Source organism: Geospiza fortis, unplaced genomic scaffold (assembly GCF_000277835.1).
Source record: "Geospiza fortis unplaced genomic scaffold, GeoFor_1.0 scaffold662, whole genome shotgun sequence".
Lineage (NCBI taxonomy): Eukaryota > Metazoa > Chordata > Aves > Passeriformes > Thraupidae > Geospiza > Geospiza fortis.
Window position 1 is genome coordinate 1,037,009 of NW_005054450.1, and position 16,601 is coordinate 1,053,609.

The 16,601-nt window shown below is 48.5% G+C and overlaps 2 protein-coding genes across 6 annotated transcripts in view; one reads left to right on the top strand and one right to left on the bottom strand.

The window, feature by feature from the left end:
• PIK3CD (phosphatidylinositol-4,5-bisphosphate 3-kinase catalytic subunit delta) overlaps window positions 1–14,031 on the top strand; it is a 17,253-nt gene extending 3,222 nt beyond the window's left edge. The window contains exons 5-23 of one of the 2 annotated variants that reach the window (XM_005427686.2): window positions 45–224; window positions 818–967; window positions 1,270–1,359; window positions 2,114–2,335; window positions 5,157–5,253; window positions 5,551–5,681; window positions 6,270–6,329; window positions 6,485–6,652; window positions 7,136–7,257; window positions 7,419–7,562; window positions 7,774–7,873; window positions 8,453–8,631; window positions 8,834–8,943; window positions 9,203–9,281; window positions 9,525–9,692; window positions 10,030–10,153; window positions 10,440–10,585; window positions 10,832–10,964; window positions 11,496–14,031. In XM_005427686.2, the coding sequence (XP_005427743.1) occupies window positions 45–224; window positions 818–967; window positions 1,270–1,359; window positions 2,114–2,335; window positions 5,157–5,253; window positions 5,551–5,681; window positions 6,270–6,329; window positions 6,485–6,652; window positions 7,136–7,257; window positions 7,419–7,562; window positions 7,774–7,873; window positions 8,453–8,631; window positions 8,834–8,943; window positions 9,203–9,281; window positions 9,525–9,692; window positions 10,030–10,153; window positions 10,440–10,585; window positions 10,832–10,964; window positions 11,496–11,633 (2,541 nt within the window). In that variant the 3' untranslated portion in view covers window positions 11,634–14,031. The remainder of the gene's footprint in view (window positions 1–44; window positions 225–817; window positions 968–1,269; window positions 1,360–2,113; window positions 2,336–5,156; window positions 5,254–5,550; window positions 5,682–6,269; window positions 6,330–6,484; window positions 6,653–7,135; window positions 7,258–7,418; window positions 7,563–7,773; window positions 7,874–8,452; window positions 8,632–8,833; window positions 8,944–9,202; window positions 9,282–9,524; window positions 9,693–10,029; window positions 10,154–10,439; window positions 10,586–10,831; window positions 10,965–11,495) is intronic. The other variant, XM_031062554.1, reaches the window with a different exon arrangement.
• Window positions 13,693–16,601, bottom strand: part of CLSTN1 (calsyntenin 1) — a 34,338-nt gene continuing 31,429 nt past the window's right edge. For all 4 annotated transcript variants that reach the window (XM_031062558.1, XM_031062556.1, XM_031062557.1 and 1 more), the window contains one exon: window positions 13,693–16,067. In XM_031062558.1, the coding sequence (XP_030918418.1) occupies window positions 15,873–16,067 (195 nt within the window). In that variant the 3' untranslated portion in view covers window positions 13,693–15,872. The remainder of the gene's footprint in view (window positions 16,068–16,601) is intronic.

Below are 16,601 nucleotides of genomic sequence, written 5' to 3' on the forward strand. Positions count from 1 at the left end.
CCCATGCTGGTGTCTGACACTCTGCTGTGCTGTTGGGATTGCAGGAGAGCTTCATGTTCCAGATCTCCCCCCGGGAGTTCCCCATCACCCTCATGAGCTATGCCATTAAGAAACAGGCCACTGTGCTCCGCCCCGAGACCGTGCAGCAGCCAGAGGACTACACCCTGCAGGTGAATGGGAAATGTGAATATCTCTATGGGAACTACCCCCTGTACCAGTTCCAGGTGAGCCTCGTGTCTTGCTTTGTCAGTGGCTGTTCCCACATGGCCTTCTCTTGCTGGGGCTGGGACATATTGAGAAGGAGAGAGTGCTATTTGCAGGGGTGCAGCACATCAGTGACAGCACCTGGATGCTACCTAGGGCAAAGGGTACTTCCAGCAACCTAACCAATCCTTATTTTTGGGGGGCCAGTGGTCTAAAGCCTGCCCAGTGCTGTGTGAATACATTTACAGGTGTGTTTCTGGAAATATGTGCATGCTTGTATGGTGGGATGAGGGTTCTCCCATTGAAAGTTGGGCAAGTAATCCTGAGTCATGTGCTCCTCTGGCAGGGCAGACTGCGGCTGGGAATGCTGAATCCTCCTCAGTGTTTTCCCTTAATGCAGCCATTTGAGTCCATTGATGAAATGCCAGCTATAAAAGGCACTTCATATTCTCAGCTCTGGCAGCATGAGGCCAGCGAGTTGCAGGTTTATAAAGCAAGAGGAGATAATTGAGAGCTGGGATTGGATTGTTGCTGTGTCCTTCCCCGAGTCCCTGCAGGGCTCGTGCCTGGGCTGGTGGCTCTGGCAGGCCTGGCTGACCCTGTCCCCTCTCAGTACATCCGCAGCTGCCTGCAGCGGGGCCTGACCCCCCACCTGACCATGGTGCACTCCTCTGCCATCATTGCCATGAGGGATGAGCAGACCAACTGCATCACCAGCCCCCCAAAGGCAGCCTCCAAGCCCCCACCACTCCCCAAGAAAAAGGTAAAAGGGGACAGGGACCCCTGGGCTCACCCTGGGCTCCTCTGTTGGGGACACACTGGGCTGGTCTGGGCTGGGAAGAGCAGTGGGTGCTCCCTGCCCTTCTCAGGGCAGGTTCCCAGCTGGGGAATAGGGTGGGAATTTCCAGCCAGCCTTCCAGCCCCCTCCACAGCTTCCCTGGCTCTCCCAGGCTTCTTGCTCTTTTCTGTGGGACCCAAAAGCATGGAGTGGGAGATGAGTTCTGGTGCTGACTTGAGAGGCCTTTGTTGCATCTATTTCTGATCAGAACCCTTTTCTCTTCCCAGCCAAACTATGGCTCTCTCTGGTCCTTGGAGCAGCCTTTCTACGTTGAGCTGGTGCAAGGCAGCAAGGTCAATGCAGATGAGAGAATGAAGGTGGGGACTGACTCACTCTGGGGTTTGTACATGTGTTTTCCCAGTCACACCCCTCTGGTCTGTGTGGGGAGGACAGGGGTGGCTGGCAGTGTGACCTCACCTGCTCCTGTGGGGCTCCAGTCAGCCCTTGGGCAGTGGCTGAGCTGCAGCACAACAGGGATGGGGATGGGCAGACAGCAGCCCAGCATTGGAAAAGCTGCTGCACAGCAAACAGAGCTGCTGCCCTGAGGTAATGGCATTGGGCAGGGCAGGGCAGGGGACACCCAGCTCTGAGAGGAGTGATGAGAGAGGTGGTGGCTGGCAAAGGGAAGGCAGGAGGTAGTAGAGGCCTGGGATGTTTGGGTGTTTGCCATGAAAGGGGAAATGAGGAGAAGGGGAGCAGCTGCCCTTTGGGAAAGGAAGGAAACTGGGCAAGAACGTGCCACATTAATCAATATGCAAGTCTGCATGAAGTGAGAAGATAACAATGCCCTCACTGAAGCTGAGCAAAGAGAGATGCTTCAGAGCTGAGTGACTGAACTGGGAAGGAGCAGGAGAAGGACACACTGTTCAGGAAGGGCTGCCCTGTCTGAAGAGAGAGTTCAGAGCTGAGTGAGTGACCTGGGAATGAGACAGAAGAGGGACACCCTGTTCAGTGACCTGGGAATGAGACAGGAGAGGGACACACTGTCCAGGGAGAGCTGCCCTGTCCCCTTCCCCTGCAGCGCATAGGCAGTCCCGCGGGCTCACAGCACTGTCCTTGCTGCCCCCTCAGCTGGTGGTGCAGGCAGGGCTGTTCCACGGCACCGAGATGCTGTGCAAGACCGTGTCGAGCTCGGAGGTGAGCGTGTGCTCGGAGCCCGTGTGGCGGCAGCGCCTGGAGTTCGACATCAGCGTGCGCGACCTGCCGCGCATGGCCCGGCTCTGCCTCGCGCTCTACGCCGTCGTCGAGAAGGCCAGGAAGGCTCGCTCCACCAAGAAGAAGTCCAAGAAAGCTGTAAGTGAAGCCAGCCTGGGGCTGAGCCAGGCCGCTGGGGGCTGCAGATCGTGTGCTGTGCTCCTGAACCTTTTTGCTTTCAGAAAGGGTCGTGTTAATAAAGCAGCGTACAGGGCAATGGCCAGTAACTGCTCCAGCAGGAACAGGAAGCTGAGAAGTGCTACCTGTAAGAAAGGCTGTTTATGTGCAATTTCTTGTCTAGAAAGACCATTGAGAAACATACCCAGCATCTGACTGGACCTAAAGAGGAATCACTTATCTTGGTGTCCCTGTTTCGCTCTTCTGCAACTTCCTTGTTCTGTAGTTGAGGTTAAACCATCATCTCTGTTGCATTTTCTTTCTAACAAGGTCTTTCCTGCAAATCCTCAGTGGAGCAAATTACCACTAGGGAGGGGGAATGAACTGAGGAATGTAAACATTGGTTATGGCAAGGTAAAATTAGAGTGCAGGTTCTTCAAGGTCACTGTTCAGGTGTTGCAAACTGACCAAAGTGTTAAATCACCTTGGAAGCTCTTGATTTGGGCATCTTAATCAGAGGTAGTGATATTCTCACTTTCCAAAACTTCTATCCCATTAATAATTTAGTAACTAAAAGCAGATCCAACTGCAGCCTGTGATTTAATTGCTGATTTCCCAGAGTTGTAACGTAAGCCTCAAGCTCTGTTCTTTATGAGCAGCAAAGGCATTTGTGCCTCTGCAAATTATTGTTTCTGTGACCACAAACACTTCCCATGCCTTAAGGAGAGGGTTACTCATGCCATCTGTGCTAGCGTGCAGAGGAATGAGGCACTGATGAGTGTGATGAGAAGATTTCAGTTCTGCTCACTCCTCCTCACTGCTGGGAGGTTCACTGAGCCTTGTTGTGCTGACATCAGTGGGGTTCTCAGGGTTACTGTGCAGTCATGTCTGGGACCAGCAGCCAGCTCACAAATCCTGCTTGTGGGGACCAATTTCTGGGTTGAAGACTTCAGACTGGAAACATTTTGAGGCCAGGACCAGGATTAACTGTTTTATTGTTGGGTTTCTTTTCTGTTTAGGAATAGCAGAACCCCAGCTCTTGCTGGAGGCTTTTGTTGGACAGAAGATCTGATTCATCCACAGGCTGGATGATTGTGGTCACACTGGAATAATTTTCAGTTTTGAAGCAGTCAGAAGGAAATCTTGCTGTTCTGATTGACAAAACAGAGCCAGTCTGTTTAGCTGAGTTGTTAAGAGGGACTTATTCATGTGTGTTCTGGTGCTGGGGAAGGGTGGGTGCATTCTGATGAGCTTTTAGTATAAAATCACAACATTCACCACAGCTGAGCACTGAAAAAAGGAATTTTTCCCCATGGTGAGCTACAGCTCTGAGTGAAGTGCCCAGAAATAATCTCAAATGATTGTTAAGGGCAGGTTACCTGATTTTTTTTTGTTTGTTTGCTTTGATTGTTATTTTTTTCATTACTCAGAGGTTAATTCCATACATGTTGTTTATATGCAGTCTGTCCAGAGCAGATAGGTGGGACTAAATCGTTTACCACCACAAAGGCAGGCATGTTTGCAGGCTGACTGGATGAGTCAGAGGGTTAATGTCACCCAGAGGGTTGGCTTTCAGTGTTTCTCTAAATCATGCAGGAGATGGCTGTCTTTAGAGTGCTGGATCCTTGTTTTGCTGGACCTTATCCACCAGAAATCCTGCCTTGTGTTTTGGCAAGCTCTGAGCTGTGGTTAGATGTCATTTACTCTGTTAGAAAAGGTTATTGCTGCTGGTGATGTTTTATTTGGCTTTTCCCTGTTGTCTGGAAGCTGATGTCTCAAATGTGATTTCACTGAAGATATTTGGAGTAATCAAATCAGCTCCAAGGTTTGTGAGAGGCTGCTTAAAGTGACTCATTTTGTCACCTTAGAGGGAAATGGGGGCTCTGTAACCTCCCCCAGTGCTGGGGTGTTCTGTGGGGTAAGGCTGCTGCACTGGAGTGCCCCAGTGGAACCAGATGTGTCCCTGTGGTGCCTTCCAGCATGGCTCTGTTTGTGGGTGCCTCAGTGCAGGATTTCTGCCATGTAACCCCTTTTCCAGCTGTTTTCTGTGCTGTGATCTGAGCTCTGAGTGCTGCTGCATGAGGTCAAATGTTCCACTGGGGAACCTGACTGCAGGAAAGCTGAGCTCACTCGTGGAATGTGTGTCTGCTCTGGGGCTGGGAGCTGGGTGAGGGCAGGGGATGGGTTCTTTGTCTTGGCCATGTCCCAGGCACTTTACTTGCTGGAGTCTCCCTCCTCTAAAACCAGGCTGGGTTGGATTTGTGGGGTTTGTTTTGGGGGTGTGGTGAGGGATTGGCAACATAAAGTTTGATTTCTATAGATAGTGTTTATTATTGTACAGAGAAGCCAAGCCTTTTTTTCCTATTATGAGCTATTTCTAGCATCCTTTGTCTCGTTTCCCAAAATCGTGCTTTCTCTGTGTTCCCTGTTTCAAAATTAAAGTTCTTCTCCCTCCCCTCAAATGGTAAAATGTATGAAATGTGTAATAGTTTCCTCAAATATCGAGTGTAGAGTATCAAGGCCTTATTGGAAAATTAGAGGTTCTTCAGCTTTGCCAACTCTCAGGTGGTGAAGTTTCAGACACATTTGTGGTGTTTGTGTTCAGACAGATTTGTGGGGAGCGTTTGGTGCCATTTGGCACCACACAAAAGGCCCCAGGTTTCGGCAGGTGCCCGATGCCATCTTGCACTGTTAATTTAGGGGAATTCAGGCGGGGAGCAGGCAGGGTGTCCCTTTTCAGGGGCTCTCTCAGTGCCCTGCAGCAGCCGGGCAGGGCAGCCCCCCACGAGCGCTGTCTCCGCAGGACTGCCCCATCGCCTGGGCCAACGTGATGCTCTTCGACTACAGAGACCAGCTGAAAACAGGGGAGTGCTGCCTGCACATGTGGTCCTCCTTCCCAGGTATGGCAGGACAGGCAGCTGCTGGCCTGTGGCATCCTCAGTGTCCCCAGGAAGTGGAGTGGCCACTGCTCTGAGCTGGAGCCCTGCCAAGGCAAGGCTTTGTTGAGCTTGGCTTTGCAGGTGTGACCTGAGAGGTGGCTGCTCACCTGAGGATGCCACGTGCCCCTCACTGGGGAGGGCTCAGGGGGGGTGAAGTGCTCCTGGCCAGGCAGTGCCCAGGGACAGCCTCTGCTCTGCTTTCTGCACCAAAGCTTCGCAAGATTTGGGCTCATGGGTTTTGTGTACTTTGTTTTTCAGATGAGAAAGGGGAACTTCTGAACCCCATGGGCACAGTGCAGTGCAACCCCAACACTGAGAGTGCAGCAGCCTTGGTCATCTGCTTCCCCAGCGTGGCAGCACATCCTGTGTACTACCCATCCTTTGAGCAGGTGGGGCACAGGAACATTTGTAGGAATTCCCTCACTGTCCCTTCCAGTGGGGAACCTCCGGGGCAGCCATCCACAGGGACTGGGTGCAAGCAAACTTGATTAATAGCTATTGTTAACTGAAAATTTCACTTTCTCCTCTCACCTAATGGACCTTTGAGTACTTTTCCAAGCTATGAATTACTGAGGTAAAGCTGCTCTCATAAATGAGCATTTGTTTAAAAATGGGTTTAACTGAGCTGCCTTCAAACTGCTTTAAGGTCTTTGGGAAGGAAGAGGAATAAAGGGGAAATGAGTGAAAGTAGGCAGCTCCCTCCCTTTCAGCAGAGTGATAACATGCCATGTGTGAGGTGGAGATTTTCCATCTGTCACTGCAACTGGCCAGACAAGTGGAGGAAGAGATGTGCCTGTTTCAGAGGAGGAAGGAGCTCTGTGCTCCCCAAGAGGCAGGGTCTGGCTCAGAGCCTGTGCCAGGCACAAAGGGGAGCCCAGGACTGGCAAGTGACTGACCTCCAATGCAGTGTGAGGTAATGGTGCCCACAGTTACAGAGGAACTGGGAGCCTTTCTCACCCTCTTTATTTGTGTCCCAGCTGCTGGAGCTGGGGAGGAATGGAGAACAGCCCCGAGCTGCCCCAGAAGATTCTGAGGAGGTGAGTCTGCTGGCATCACTTTTCAGCTGCCTGGTTTCATGGGCTGGTTTTACCCCTTACCTCCTGTCCCAGCACTTTTCACTCAGCTGGGTCGTGCCCAGCCCTGCAGGGCCCCTGTGGGCTGGCTGAGCCCAGAGCGTGCTCTTGCTGTGCAGAAGCTGCAGCTGAAGGAGATCCTGGAGCGGAGGAGCCACACGGAGCTGTACGAGCACGAGAAGGACCTGGTGTGGAAGATGAGGTACGACATCCGTGACCAGTACCCGCAGGCGCTGGCCAAGCTGCTCGTCATCACCAAGTGGAACAAGCACGAGGATGTTGCCCAGGTGAGGCTGCAGGGGCTGGCAGCCAGGGCTCCTGTTTTGGTCCATCTTTCAGTGTCTGCATTCCTGTGCTGTGTTTGGGAGCCCAGCTGAGCAGGGGTGTTTCACAGTTTTCTCAGGGAAGTTCCCAGCTGAGGTCTGGCTCTTCTAGGCTCTGTTTGGTTCTGGGGGCTGTCCCACATTTGTTACTGGCCAGTAAGGCCTTGTTTATCCCTTCAAGAAACTGGAGGCAAGAAAAAAATCTGTATAATTCTTGGGGAAAAAAAGGTATCTGGATTGAATATTCTTAAATAATAGTAAGAGATCAGCACAAGCCACCTCAATGAATCAGTCTTTGACCTGGTATCTGCAAACGTGCTGTGAGGCATCTATAAATAGTGATCCCCCGTGAGGAGCTGCTCTTTCATGAGTAGAATTTCAGATTTATATCCATTGTCGCAAAAGCCTTGTTCCTTTTTTTAGCTATTTTCTCTTTGGTCATTACAGATGATTTCCCTGCTTCAGACCTGGCCAGAGTTGCCTGTCCTGAATGCCTTGGAGCTGCTGGATTTCAGCTTTCCTGACCGTTATGTTGGTTCCTTTGCCATCAACTCCCTGAAGAAGCTGACGTAAGCGCTGGCCCCAGGGGAGAGGCAGAGCCCTTTCTATTTCTGCTCAGGGCTGCTGAGGGGCTGTGAACAGCAGTGACAGCCTTGCCTTTGCAGCTTTTACAAGAACACTTATGGCAGTGAATACAAGGTTGTATTTCATGTTTCCTTTCTGTCCACAGGGATGATGATGTGTTCCAGTACCTGCTGCAGCTTGTCCAGGTGCTCAAGTATGAATCCTACCTAGACTGTGAATTGACCAAGTTCCTGCTGGAAAGGGCATTGTCCAACCGCAAGATCGGCCACTTCCTCTTCTGGCATCTGAGGTGAAGAGCAAATCTTGTAGGCTTTTTCTCAAAAATCAAGGGAAACCAGCATTTACTGAGTCCTTCATTGCTCTGTGAAGTGGGAACTGCTACTTCTTACCTCGGGTGCCTCAATAAGAATTATTCCAGGAGGACACAGTATTGGTTTTTTATTAATTACTTTTTGTCTTTTGTCACTCTGCTCTAACTCCTCTGCCTGCTCCCTGCCCAGGTCAGAGATGCACGTGCCTGCTGTTTCCCTGAGGTTTGGGCTCATCCTGGAAGCCTACTGCCGGGGCAGCACCCACCACATGAAGGTGCTGATGAAGCAGGTACTGATTGCTTTGGGCCTTCCCTCTGCCTTGGGGCTGGTTCTCAGCTCTTGGCTTGCCCAAATTATTGTTACCAGTAGTACAGAAAAGCCTCATGAGGGCTGTTGGCTTTGGGGGTCTCACCCACACAGCTGCAGTGTGTGTCTAGAATGCTCTGAAATGTGCAGACCACTGCTGTTATACATCAGCTGGGTGAGGTGCTGTTCAGTGGGAGCTGATCACAGCCAGAACTCCCCAAAAGCAACCAAGGGCAGGCTGGGCTCTGAGTCTCATCCTCTGCACTTTTCCAGCCAGGGCACCTCACTTCTTCCCTTGGTGTGTGGTAATGTGCTTTATTCCTGCTGCAGCCATTATCCTGCAATGCATTTGTGCCCAGCAGAGTTTCCACAATTAATTATGGATCTTCCTCAAGCAGATACTGCTCAATTTGTTTTGTTGCAGTGTGTGAAATTGCTACAAATTGAAGAGGAAGTAAGAGATGGAACCAAGGTTTACATTTCACAGGAGATTTTAATGTTTTTTAAACTTTCTCCAGGAATATCCTATTTGTTAACCCTGTTTCATCCCTCCTGTTTTCAGGGAGAAGCACTGAACAAGATGAAAGCTCTGAATGACTTTGTGAAAGTGAGTTCTCAGAAGGCCACCAAGCCTCAAACCAAGGAGATGATGCACATGTGCATGAAGCAGGAAACCTACAGGGAAGCCCTTTCCCACCTCCAATCCCCCCTGAACCCCAACATCATCCTCGCTGAAGTTTGGTAAGGGAGAGATCTGCACCTCTGAATTTGTGTGAATTTTGTGCTTTGTTTCACACTGGAGCCAGGCTTTGTGTTATCCCAAGGTTCTTTCCTCGTGGGAGTCCCAAGTCCAGCAGTGGGTGGAGTTGCTGTAGGACTGGCAGCTTGGATGGTTGATATTTTAATAGATGGAAACTGAGGGTAATATTTTTATTTCCTCTAGTGTGGATCAGTGCACCTTCATGGACTCCAAAATGAAACCTTTGTGGATTGTGTTTAATAGTGAAGAGACAGGTGGAGGTGGAGTGGGTATAATTTTTAAAAATGGAGATGGTAAGTCTTCATTATGTTTGTGAAAATATATCTTTTAGTCTCAAGTATTTACTGGGTGAGTGGGCCTAAATCTGGACCATTAAGATGTTGTGTAAATTAGGAAATTTAATGGTTTTGGGTGAGTTTTTGGTAGTAATCTGAAAATTTATATTAACTCCCCTCTATATTTCACCTGCTTCCCCCTTTAATTAAGATTTTAGTGCAGTAATTGGATGTCTTTGAACAGTAAAATTCTGTTTTGCTCTGCAATGCTGCTCAGATCTGCGCCAGGACATGCTGACTCTGCAGATGATCCAGCTGATGGACATCCTGTGGAAGCAGGAGGGCCTGGACCTGAGGTGAGCAGTGTGCCCACAGCTGTCCTGCACTGACAGGGTGCAGGGGCTGCTTTCTCTGCAGGCTCCTTTTGCCCCAGCAGCTCTGTCTGGTGTTCTGGGAGCAGCTGGGCAGCTTCTGTGGGCTGGGGAACAGAACTGCAGAGCAGAAAGGGAGGAGACAGGGCAGGCAAGGGCAAGCTTGAAAGTCACCACCGTGCATTTGTGGGCAGGATTTCAGTGGAAGGGTTTCTTTCATCTCTGCAGGATGACCCCTTATGGCTGCCTCTCCACAGGAGACAAGACGGGGCTGATTGAGGTGGTCATGCACTCGGACACCATCGCCAACATCCAGCTCAACAAGAGCAACATGGTGGCCACGGCTGCCTTCAACAAGGACGCTCTGCTGAACTGGCTCAAGTCCAAGAACCCGGGGTGAGGGCTCATCTTCCCCTCCCTGCTCCTTTTCCTCCAGCTCTGCACAGCTCCAGGCTCTCCCATGCGGGCTGTGGCTGCTCCCCTGCCTGGCACACCTGGAGGCCTCGTGTGGATCTCATTTCCGTTGAGATTGTGGACACCACCTTATTCAGACCCCTTCAGCTGCAGACAGTTCTTGCAGCTCATTTTTGTGCAGCAGGGGTGGGAGTCCTGCCTCCAGAGAGCACTGTGGGAATCCAAACGAGCTTCCCTCCCTTCTCCTGCAGCTGAAAACAGCTCTCCCCATGGGGCAGTACTGGAGCCCAAAGTCAAATTATCTTCCTACCCTCTCCAGAGATGCCTTGGACCAAGCCATCGAGGAGTTCACCCTGTCCTGTGCTGGGTACTGCGTGGCCACCTACGTGCTGGGCATTGGGGACCGGCACAGCGACAACATCATGGTCCGGGAGACGGGGCAGGTAACTGGGGAGGCACCTGGGCAGGGCACGGTGGGCACCTGGGCATGGGCTCTGCCCAAAGCAGGGCACCTGGGCATGGGCTCTGTGCAAAGCAGGGTCTGGGCATGGGGATGGGGCTCTGCCCAAAGCAGGGCACCTGGGCATGGGCTCTGCCCAAAGCAGGGCCACTTTTCCCTCTCTCAAAACCCTATGGCCAGGATCTGCTCAATGCAGTAACTGAAGACAGCTCAGCTCTGATCAGCTGAAAGAGGCAATATTCTGATTTATTATTTTTTTTTATTTGCAGCTGTTCCATATTGATTTTGGTCACTTTTTGGGGAACTTCAAGACTAAATTTGGTATTAATAGAGAACGAGTCCCTTTCATCTTAACCTACGACTTTGTGCATGTCATCCAGCAAGGAAAAACTAATAACAATGAGAAGTTTGAAAGGTAAGTGCTAGGAGTTAAACTTGACTTCAGCTTTTGAAGCTCTAAATTTTTAGTATTTATTTCCACCAATAACTATTATAAGTATTTAGTACTTATTTCCACCAATGTGCAGCCTATAGCTGCCTGTACAGATGAAAGTAAATAAATTACTAACTGGAGAGAGCAGGGTTCAGACTGCTTAAATGCTTTAGAGAATGGTGGAGCTGGCAGTCCTCACTCCTTTGGCTGGTCTTTGCTCCTGCTCAGGTTCAGGGGTTACTGTGAAAGGGCCTACATGATCCTGCGGCGCCACGGGCTCCTCTTCCTGCACCTCTTTGCACTGATGAAGGCTGCTGGGCTGCCAGAGCTCAGCTGCTCCAAAGACATCCAGTACCTAAAGGTAAGAGGCAGAGCCCACACAAGGGGCTAAAACTGAGCACCTGATTTTGTGGCTGGGGGAGGAGGAGGAGTTCAGTGTGCAAGGCCAGATTCTTAGAAGCAGATGAGCTCCAGAACAGTGAATGGATGCCCAATGCCCTGTGCAGGACATCAGAAATGCCAGGTCCTGGTGCTCAGAAACCTCTTCAGGTTCTTCACCTGGAGGCAGCAGGTGCCTCCTTGCAGGGAAGGAGGCAAAGCCCTTGGCTCTCATTTCCTAGTTTGCCTCCTGAGTCATAACCACCTATCCCTGGCAGCTGCAGAACACTTTGTCCAAGAGCAATACAGAATGTGCTCTTTCCTGCACCAACAGAAGCAGAGCATGCAAGTGCTTATCAGAGGAAAAGCCTCCTGCAACTGCAGGAACAATTAAAAATAATTGATGGCTACTCCATTGCTCCTTTCAATTGAGTAATTTCTTATGAATAAACATCTTAGTGGTTGAGCAGTGACTTGTTCAGTTGTGCAGTGATTTGTGCCTCTTTGCCTACAGGACTCCCTGGCCCTTGGGAAAACTGATGAGGAGGCACTGAAGCACTTCAGAGTGAAGTTTAACGAAGCCCTGAGGGAGAGCTGGAAAACCAAAGTGAACTGGCTGGCACACAACGTCTCCAAAGACAACAGGCAGTAGAGCAGGAGCTGCCCCTGCCCAGGAGAACAGAACAGAACAGCCCAGCACTGACAGGTGCCTAAGGACTGAACAGTGGTGCAGAGTGCAAGATCCCCCACCTCGTTCCCAGACATTGCTGCATGACTGAAAAACTGTTGGCCTGTCCTCAGCCACACCACCCTGGCTGCTGAACATCTTTGGGGGACAAGGGAGAGACGTGAGGCAATAAAACTACTGCACACAGTGAAGGTAGGTACAGGTACTGTACCCTTGAGAATGCCTTCAGCTTCAAATACACGTTTGAATGAAGTCAAGACGTTTGTAACATCCCTCCAGTGTGCTAATGTCTGTGTTTCTATTTATTTTCTTGAAAATTTAGCTGAGCAGAGATCCCCCTATGCCTGTAGCCTATCTAGGACACCACTATTACAGCTTAGAGGCATTAACTTCAGCATGTGGTCACTCCTGCCCTGTGTCAGTGTCCACTGAGGTGGGTCAGCTCAAAGCACACCAAAGCTGACTTGGATAAATGGTTTTACTTGCCTTGAGACAGGATAAAAACATCCAGGCTGTCATATTGCTTTCTGTCTGCTCCAGAGGCCAAAGTGTTCTGAAACTGAGCTGGAACTCAGCTACTGCTGTCTAAAACTGATGGCACAAAAGCAGCTTTGAGGTGGCCACTGGATCAGGTACTTTGCTTTCCAAAGTTAGGCTTTAGTTGAGCCTCAATTCCTGCATTTCTGCCTTTATTTTGGTTTCAAACCTGAAAACGCTAAGATTGCATTTTCAAATTAAAGTACTTACTGCTTTCCATAAAAGATGTTAAGCTGTGAGGTCTGTTCTGGTTTGGATCTATTCATACAAACCCTGTTGCCTCTCAAGCACTTGTTGGTAGAAGCAGCAGTTCTGGCATAGAAGACACCTCATTTTAATTTAATCTAACCCTGGGAGAGCCCCTTTTCCTACACCTTCAGATGATACTGTGACTGAAGCACTCAGGCTCTAACAGCTGCTTTGGTTCTAGAGGGAGGTACTGCAGGATTTAGAGCTCTATGCAGGCTGATCAGTGAGAAACAGTCCTGTGCCTCTGCTCCATTTTAGAGAGTAAATATTGCTATTTCCTTGCTTATTAAACTAATTTACAGAGCAAAAAGTACTTGGGCCCTGTGCAAGGTGAGACGCACTGAAACCACAGCCCCAGTCAGGTTCTTGTGGAAGGGAAGACACTACAATTCCAGAGCTGCAAAAGCAATTCTCTTGCAGTGCCAGAGCCTGGTGTTCAGGGTGCTGCAGCACTGGCCCCCTGCTCCCTCTCACAGCACAAAGGCCAGGTCCTCACAGATTTCAGAGCAGTGGCTCCAGTCCTGTCCCTCACTTTGAGAAGTGCAATAACACAAAGGTGTATCAGTATCAGCTGCAAGAACTGAGCACAGTTTTACAGAGCTTACTTGGTTTGGAAAACTTGACTTACCTACGAGCAGTAGAAATTCAGTGAGTCATCGTGTGGACCTTCTTTTTGTACACCCTGGGAGGGTATCTTGGATACATCTCTGACAGCTCTGTTGGGTCAGCAAAGAGCCTTTGACTCCAAATTCACAAAGCAGCAGCTCACCTGATGGTTTTCAGCAAGCTGAACTGTACTAAAGATTGAAACTTAGGTAATTTTCAAAAATGTTCCATTTCATTACAAGTGGCTTCTCATTTTTATAAATATGCTCAGAATGATAGACCTATTTCTATTTATTTAGAGATGTTTCTGTCATTATTTTTTTTTTAATCTGTACAAACGGATTGTGCTTATTCTGTTGCCTTTGAAAAAGAAGTATTTTTTTAAGCCAAACCGTGGTTCTGCAAGAAGAGAATGTTTACATGTTTAGCTCTTCAGTTGCCCTAGGTACATGTTTTGTAAATAAGAAATAAAATATATTGACGAATTGTACACAACAGCTGCCAAGTCCTTCTGTGTTTGAGAGCAATGACCACAAAACTCTCCTACTCCCCCAGCAGAGGCAAATTAATGGAGTTTATATAACTGGATTCTATTTTGTTTCACTCAGGAAAATAAAAACTGCAAACAACCTTTAGAACCAGAAATTTATTGTAGCTTATAGACTTTCCAAACTGACCTGTTACCAATATACACATCTGAAAAGTTATACCCACAGTGGCTACAAACTGCATCAGGACATTACAACCCCTCAGTATTACCATTAAGTCATGATCAGTTTTGGTCTAAAATACAGCAGCTACAGCAACAGTATATGGAAGGATAAGTCTTCTACACATTAACACAGGACAACTGTCAGACATAAGTTAAAAGTTTCCCAGTTTACTTAAAACTAGCAGTTAATTACCACATAAGTAGTCAAAACCATTTTCCCATTTTAGAAATCTAAAATTTTACATTAAAAAAAAAAAACAAAAACAAAACAACCCCCAAAAACAGTAAGCTCTGGTGTGGGTTCTTTCCCTGCTGCCAGATCCATCTCTATTGTAAAGGCACTCCTCAGTCAGGTTCCCCCAAAGCAAACCCCATCGATCCCAGGGCTGCTCTGGGAATTCAGCTGTACAAACACGTGCTCAACCCTCATCTTCTACCCCTCTGTGCCCCTCTCTGGCCCCTCCCCAGTGCTCCTGGCCCTGCCCTGGCCTGGCTGGGGCACGCTGGGCTCTGCACCCCCAGCCAGGAGCAGGGGCTGGCGCTTGGCTTACCGTGCTCAGGAGGGAATGCAGTCCCAGGCTCCTGCTACAGGCAGAACAAGTTACTCTTTAATCCACCTCCGCAGAGATCAAGCAGAAATTCACTATTCACGACTCTGCATCAGACCAAATAAAGTTAAACAACCCTGCCTGACAGAAAAAACAACCCCCCCATGTTTGTACCTTCCAGCTACTGCCCTCTGCAATCCCACATTGGAACTGGGATCAGAAACAACCCAAATCACATGAATTAACATGATTCCCAAGGTTTTCTGGTTGGATAATTTATGCTACAGTTTTTCACCAGCAGGAAAACACAATTACTAAGTGTAAACAAAGGCTTAAAACACCGACAATCTGTACAAGGGGCTGCAGGGGAGGAGCAGGAGTGTTCAGTGGTATCAGCTACACCCCAAACCCTCCCACTTCCAAATTAGAAAAAATGAACAAAAAAACCCCCAAATCCCTATCCATGTAGACTGGTAGCCCAGGTGCTGAGACTCCCCTACACCCAAACCTGTCTGCAGTGTGCACAGCCCACACTGGGCTCCAGGCACTCTCCCCAGAACTACCAGGAGCTGTGGTCACACCCCACAGCCACAGCACACAGATCTGCCCACCATGCATGTAGTGTTATTTCCCCAATAACTTAAAAGCCTTTATGGCAAGCCTTAATTGGAGAAAAAAATAAAATTAAAACCAAATTGCAGTGCACAGCGGAGCTGAACCTCTGCAGAGGCTCCTAAAGCCTTTACAACTTCTCACAAGCTTGTCTGTTCCCTCTGCAAAAAAAAAAGGAGATGAAAGAAGAGGAAGGAGTTCAAGGAGAGCGGGGCATGAGCACACATCGCAGTCAAGGCCAAGACAGAGTTACTGAACATCTACACTAAGAACTGTGCCCGTGCTCCTGCTGCAGTAGGATGAGACTTGGAATAGTTCATGCTGCATGATTTTTCACTTTAGCATGTTTTAAACCCCAATCCCTGTTTTCACTACCACAAATGACATAATTACATAATTCCAATATATTTACAAAATATTAAAAAGTCTTGTTAATCTTCTACATATTAACCTCATTCTGCCACTTTACACATGCACTAATTCGGGGGAAAAAAAATTAAAAGAAATCAACAGGCTGAAAATGAGCAGCTTTACCCTTTGTCAACAAGCAATCTTTGCATCTTTTAGAAAGAGAAAAAGGAACAAAGCCAAGTTTGTTTCACTGAGCAAAAAAAAGACAGTTCAGAAATTCATGTGCAATGGCTACAGAGCTGTAGAGTCACTTAGCTGAGATGACATGAAGAAAAAAGTGCAAGGTGGTTCCTCACAGAGCGTAAAAAAAATCCAGTCACTGAGGCATGGCTGAAGGAAGAGGTGCTAACTACAACCCTAAACATCAGGAACTAGCTGACAGAACACAAACACGGCTGTGTGGGGGTTCAATCTACTGGCCAGAATGAATTTTTTTGTTTCAAACACCATGAATCCTTGGTACCAATGGAGTGTGTTACAGTGGAGTCTTCTAGAGCGGGAACATAAAGACAAAGGGAGCAGCTAGAATCAATAACTGAGGGTAGAGTCATCCCATTCCAGCTGCTGCTGTCTGTTAACATTCTGTTGGTCCTCCTCCTGCTCTCCCTCTTCCTCCTCACTACTTTCAGACTCTGCACTAGTGATGTCATCTTCTTCTCCATCTTCACTTTCTTCTTCCTCCTCTTCCTCCTCCTCTTCACTGCTGTGTTGATCCTCATACGTCTGTTCAAACAAAAATTAGCTGTCATTACCATACTGGCTAAAATTATTTTTGTTCTTTATTCAAGGCATTATATTGAGGAAGAGCTATTGCAGAGTCCTTGCTGGATTTAGCAGTTCAGTAGGAATTAGGCAGAAACCAGAAAAGACAAAGGAAGCAGCACATTGTAAAAGAGTTCTGTGACAATCCTGGCACTCTACACAAATTGGCTCTGAAGGGTGATCCAGTACTGCAAATTCTACTGGAAAAGGATCTTACAATAGGACACAGAGCATGAAGGTCACACATCTTTCTTGTTTCCAATTTTCTAAAAATTCAGATGTCAGCCACAGGAGAAGGAAACATCATAAACACAGATGTTCTGACAATAAATTCCTCCTAGCTTAGACAAAAGCAGGCTGTGTTTAAAGCACTGTGCACATGATGAACACTAGTGCTGGACATTGGCCTGTAAAATCCCATCCTCCAGCATGAAACTCTAACCCCTGCAGGATCCCAACCAACTGCTCTTGGCATTTGGCACATTTGTTCTAAAT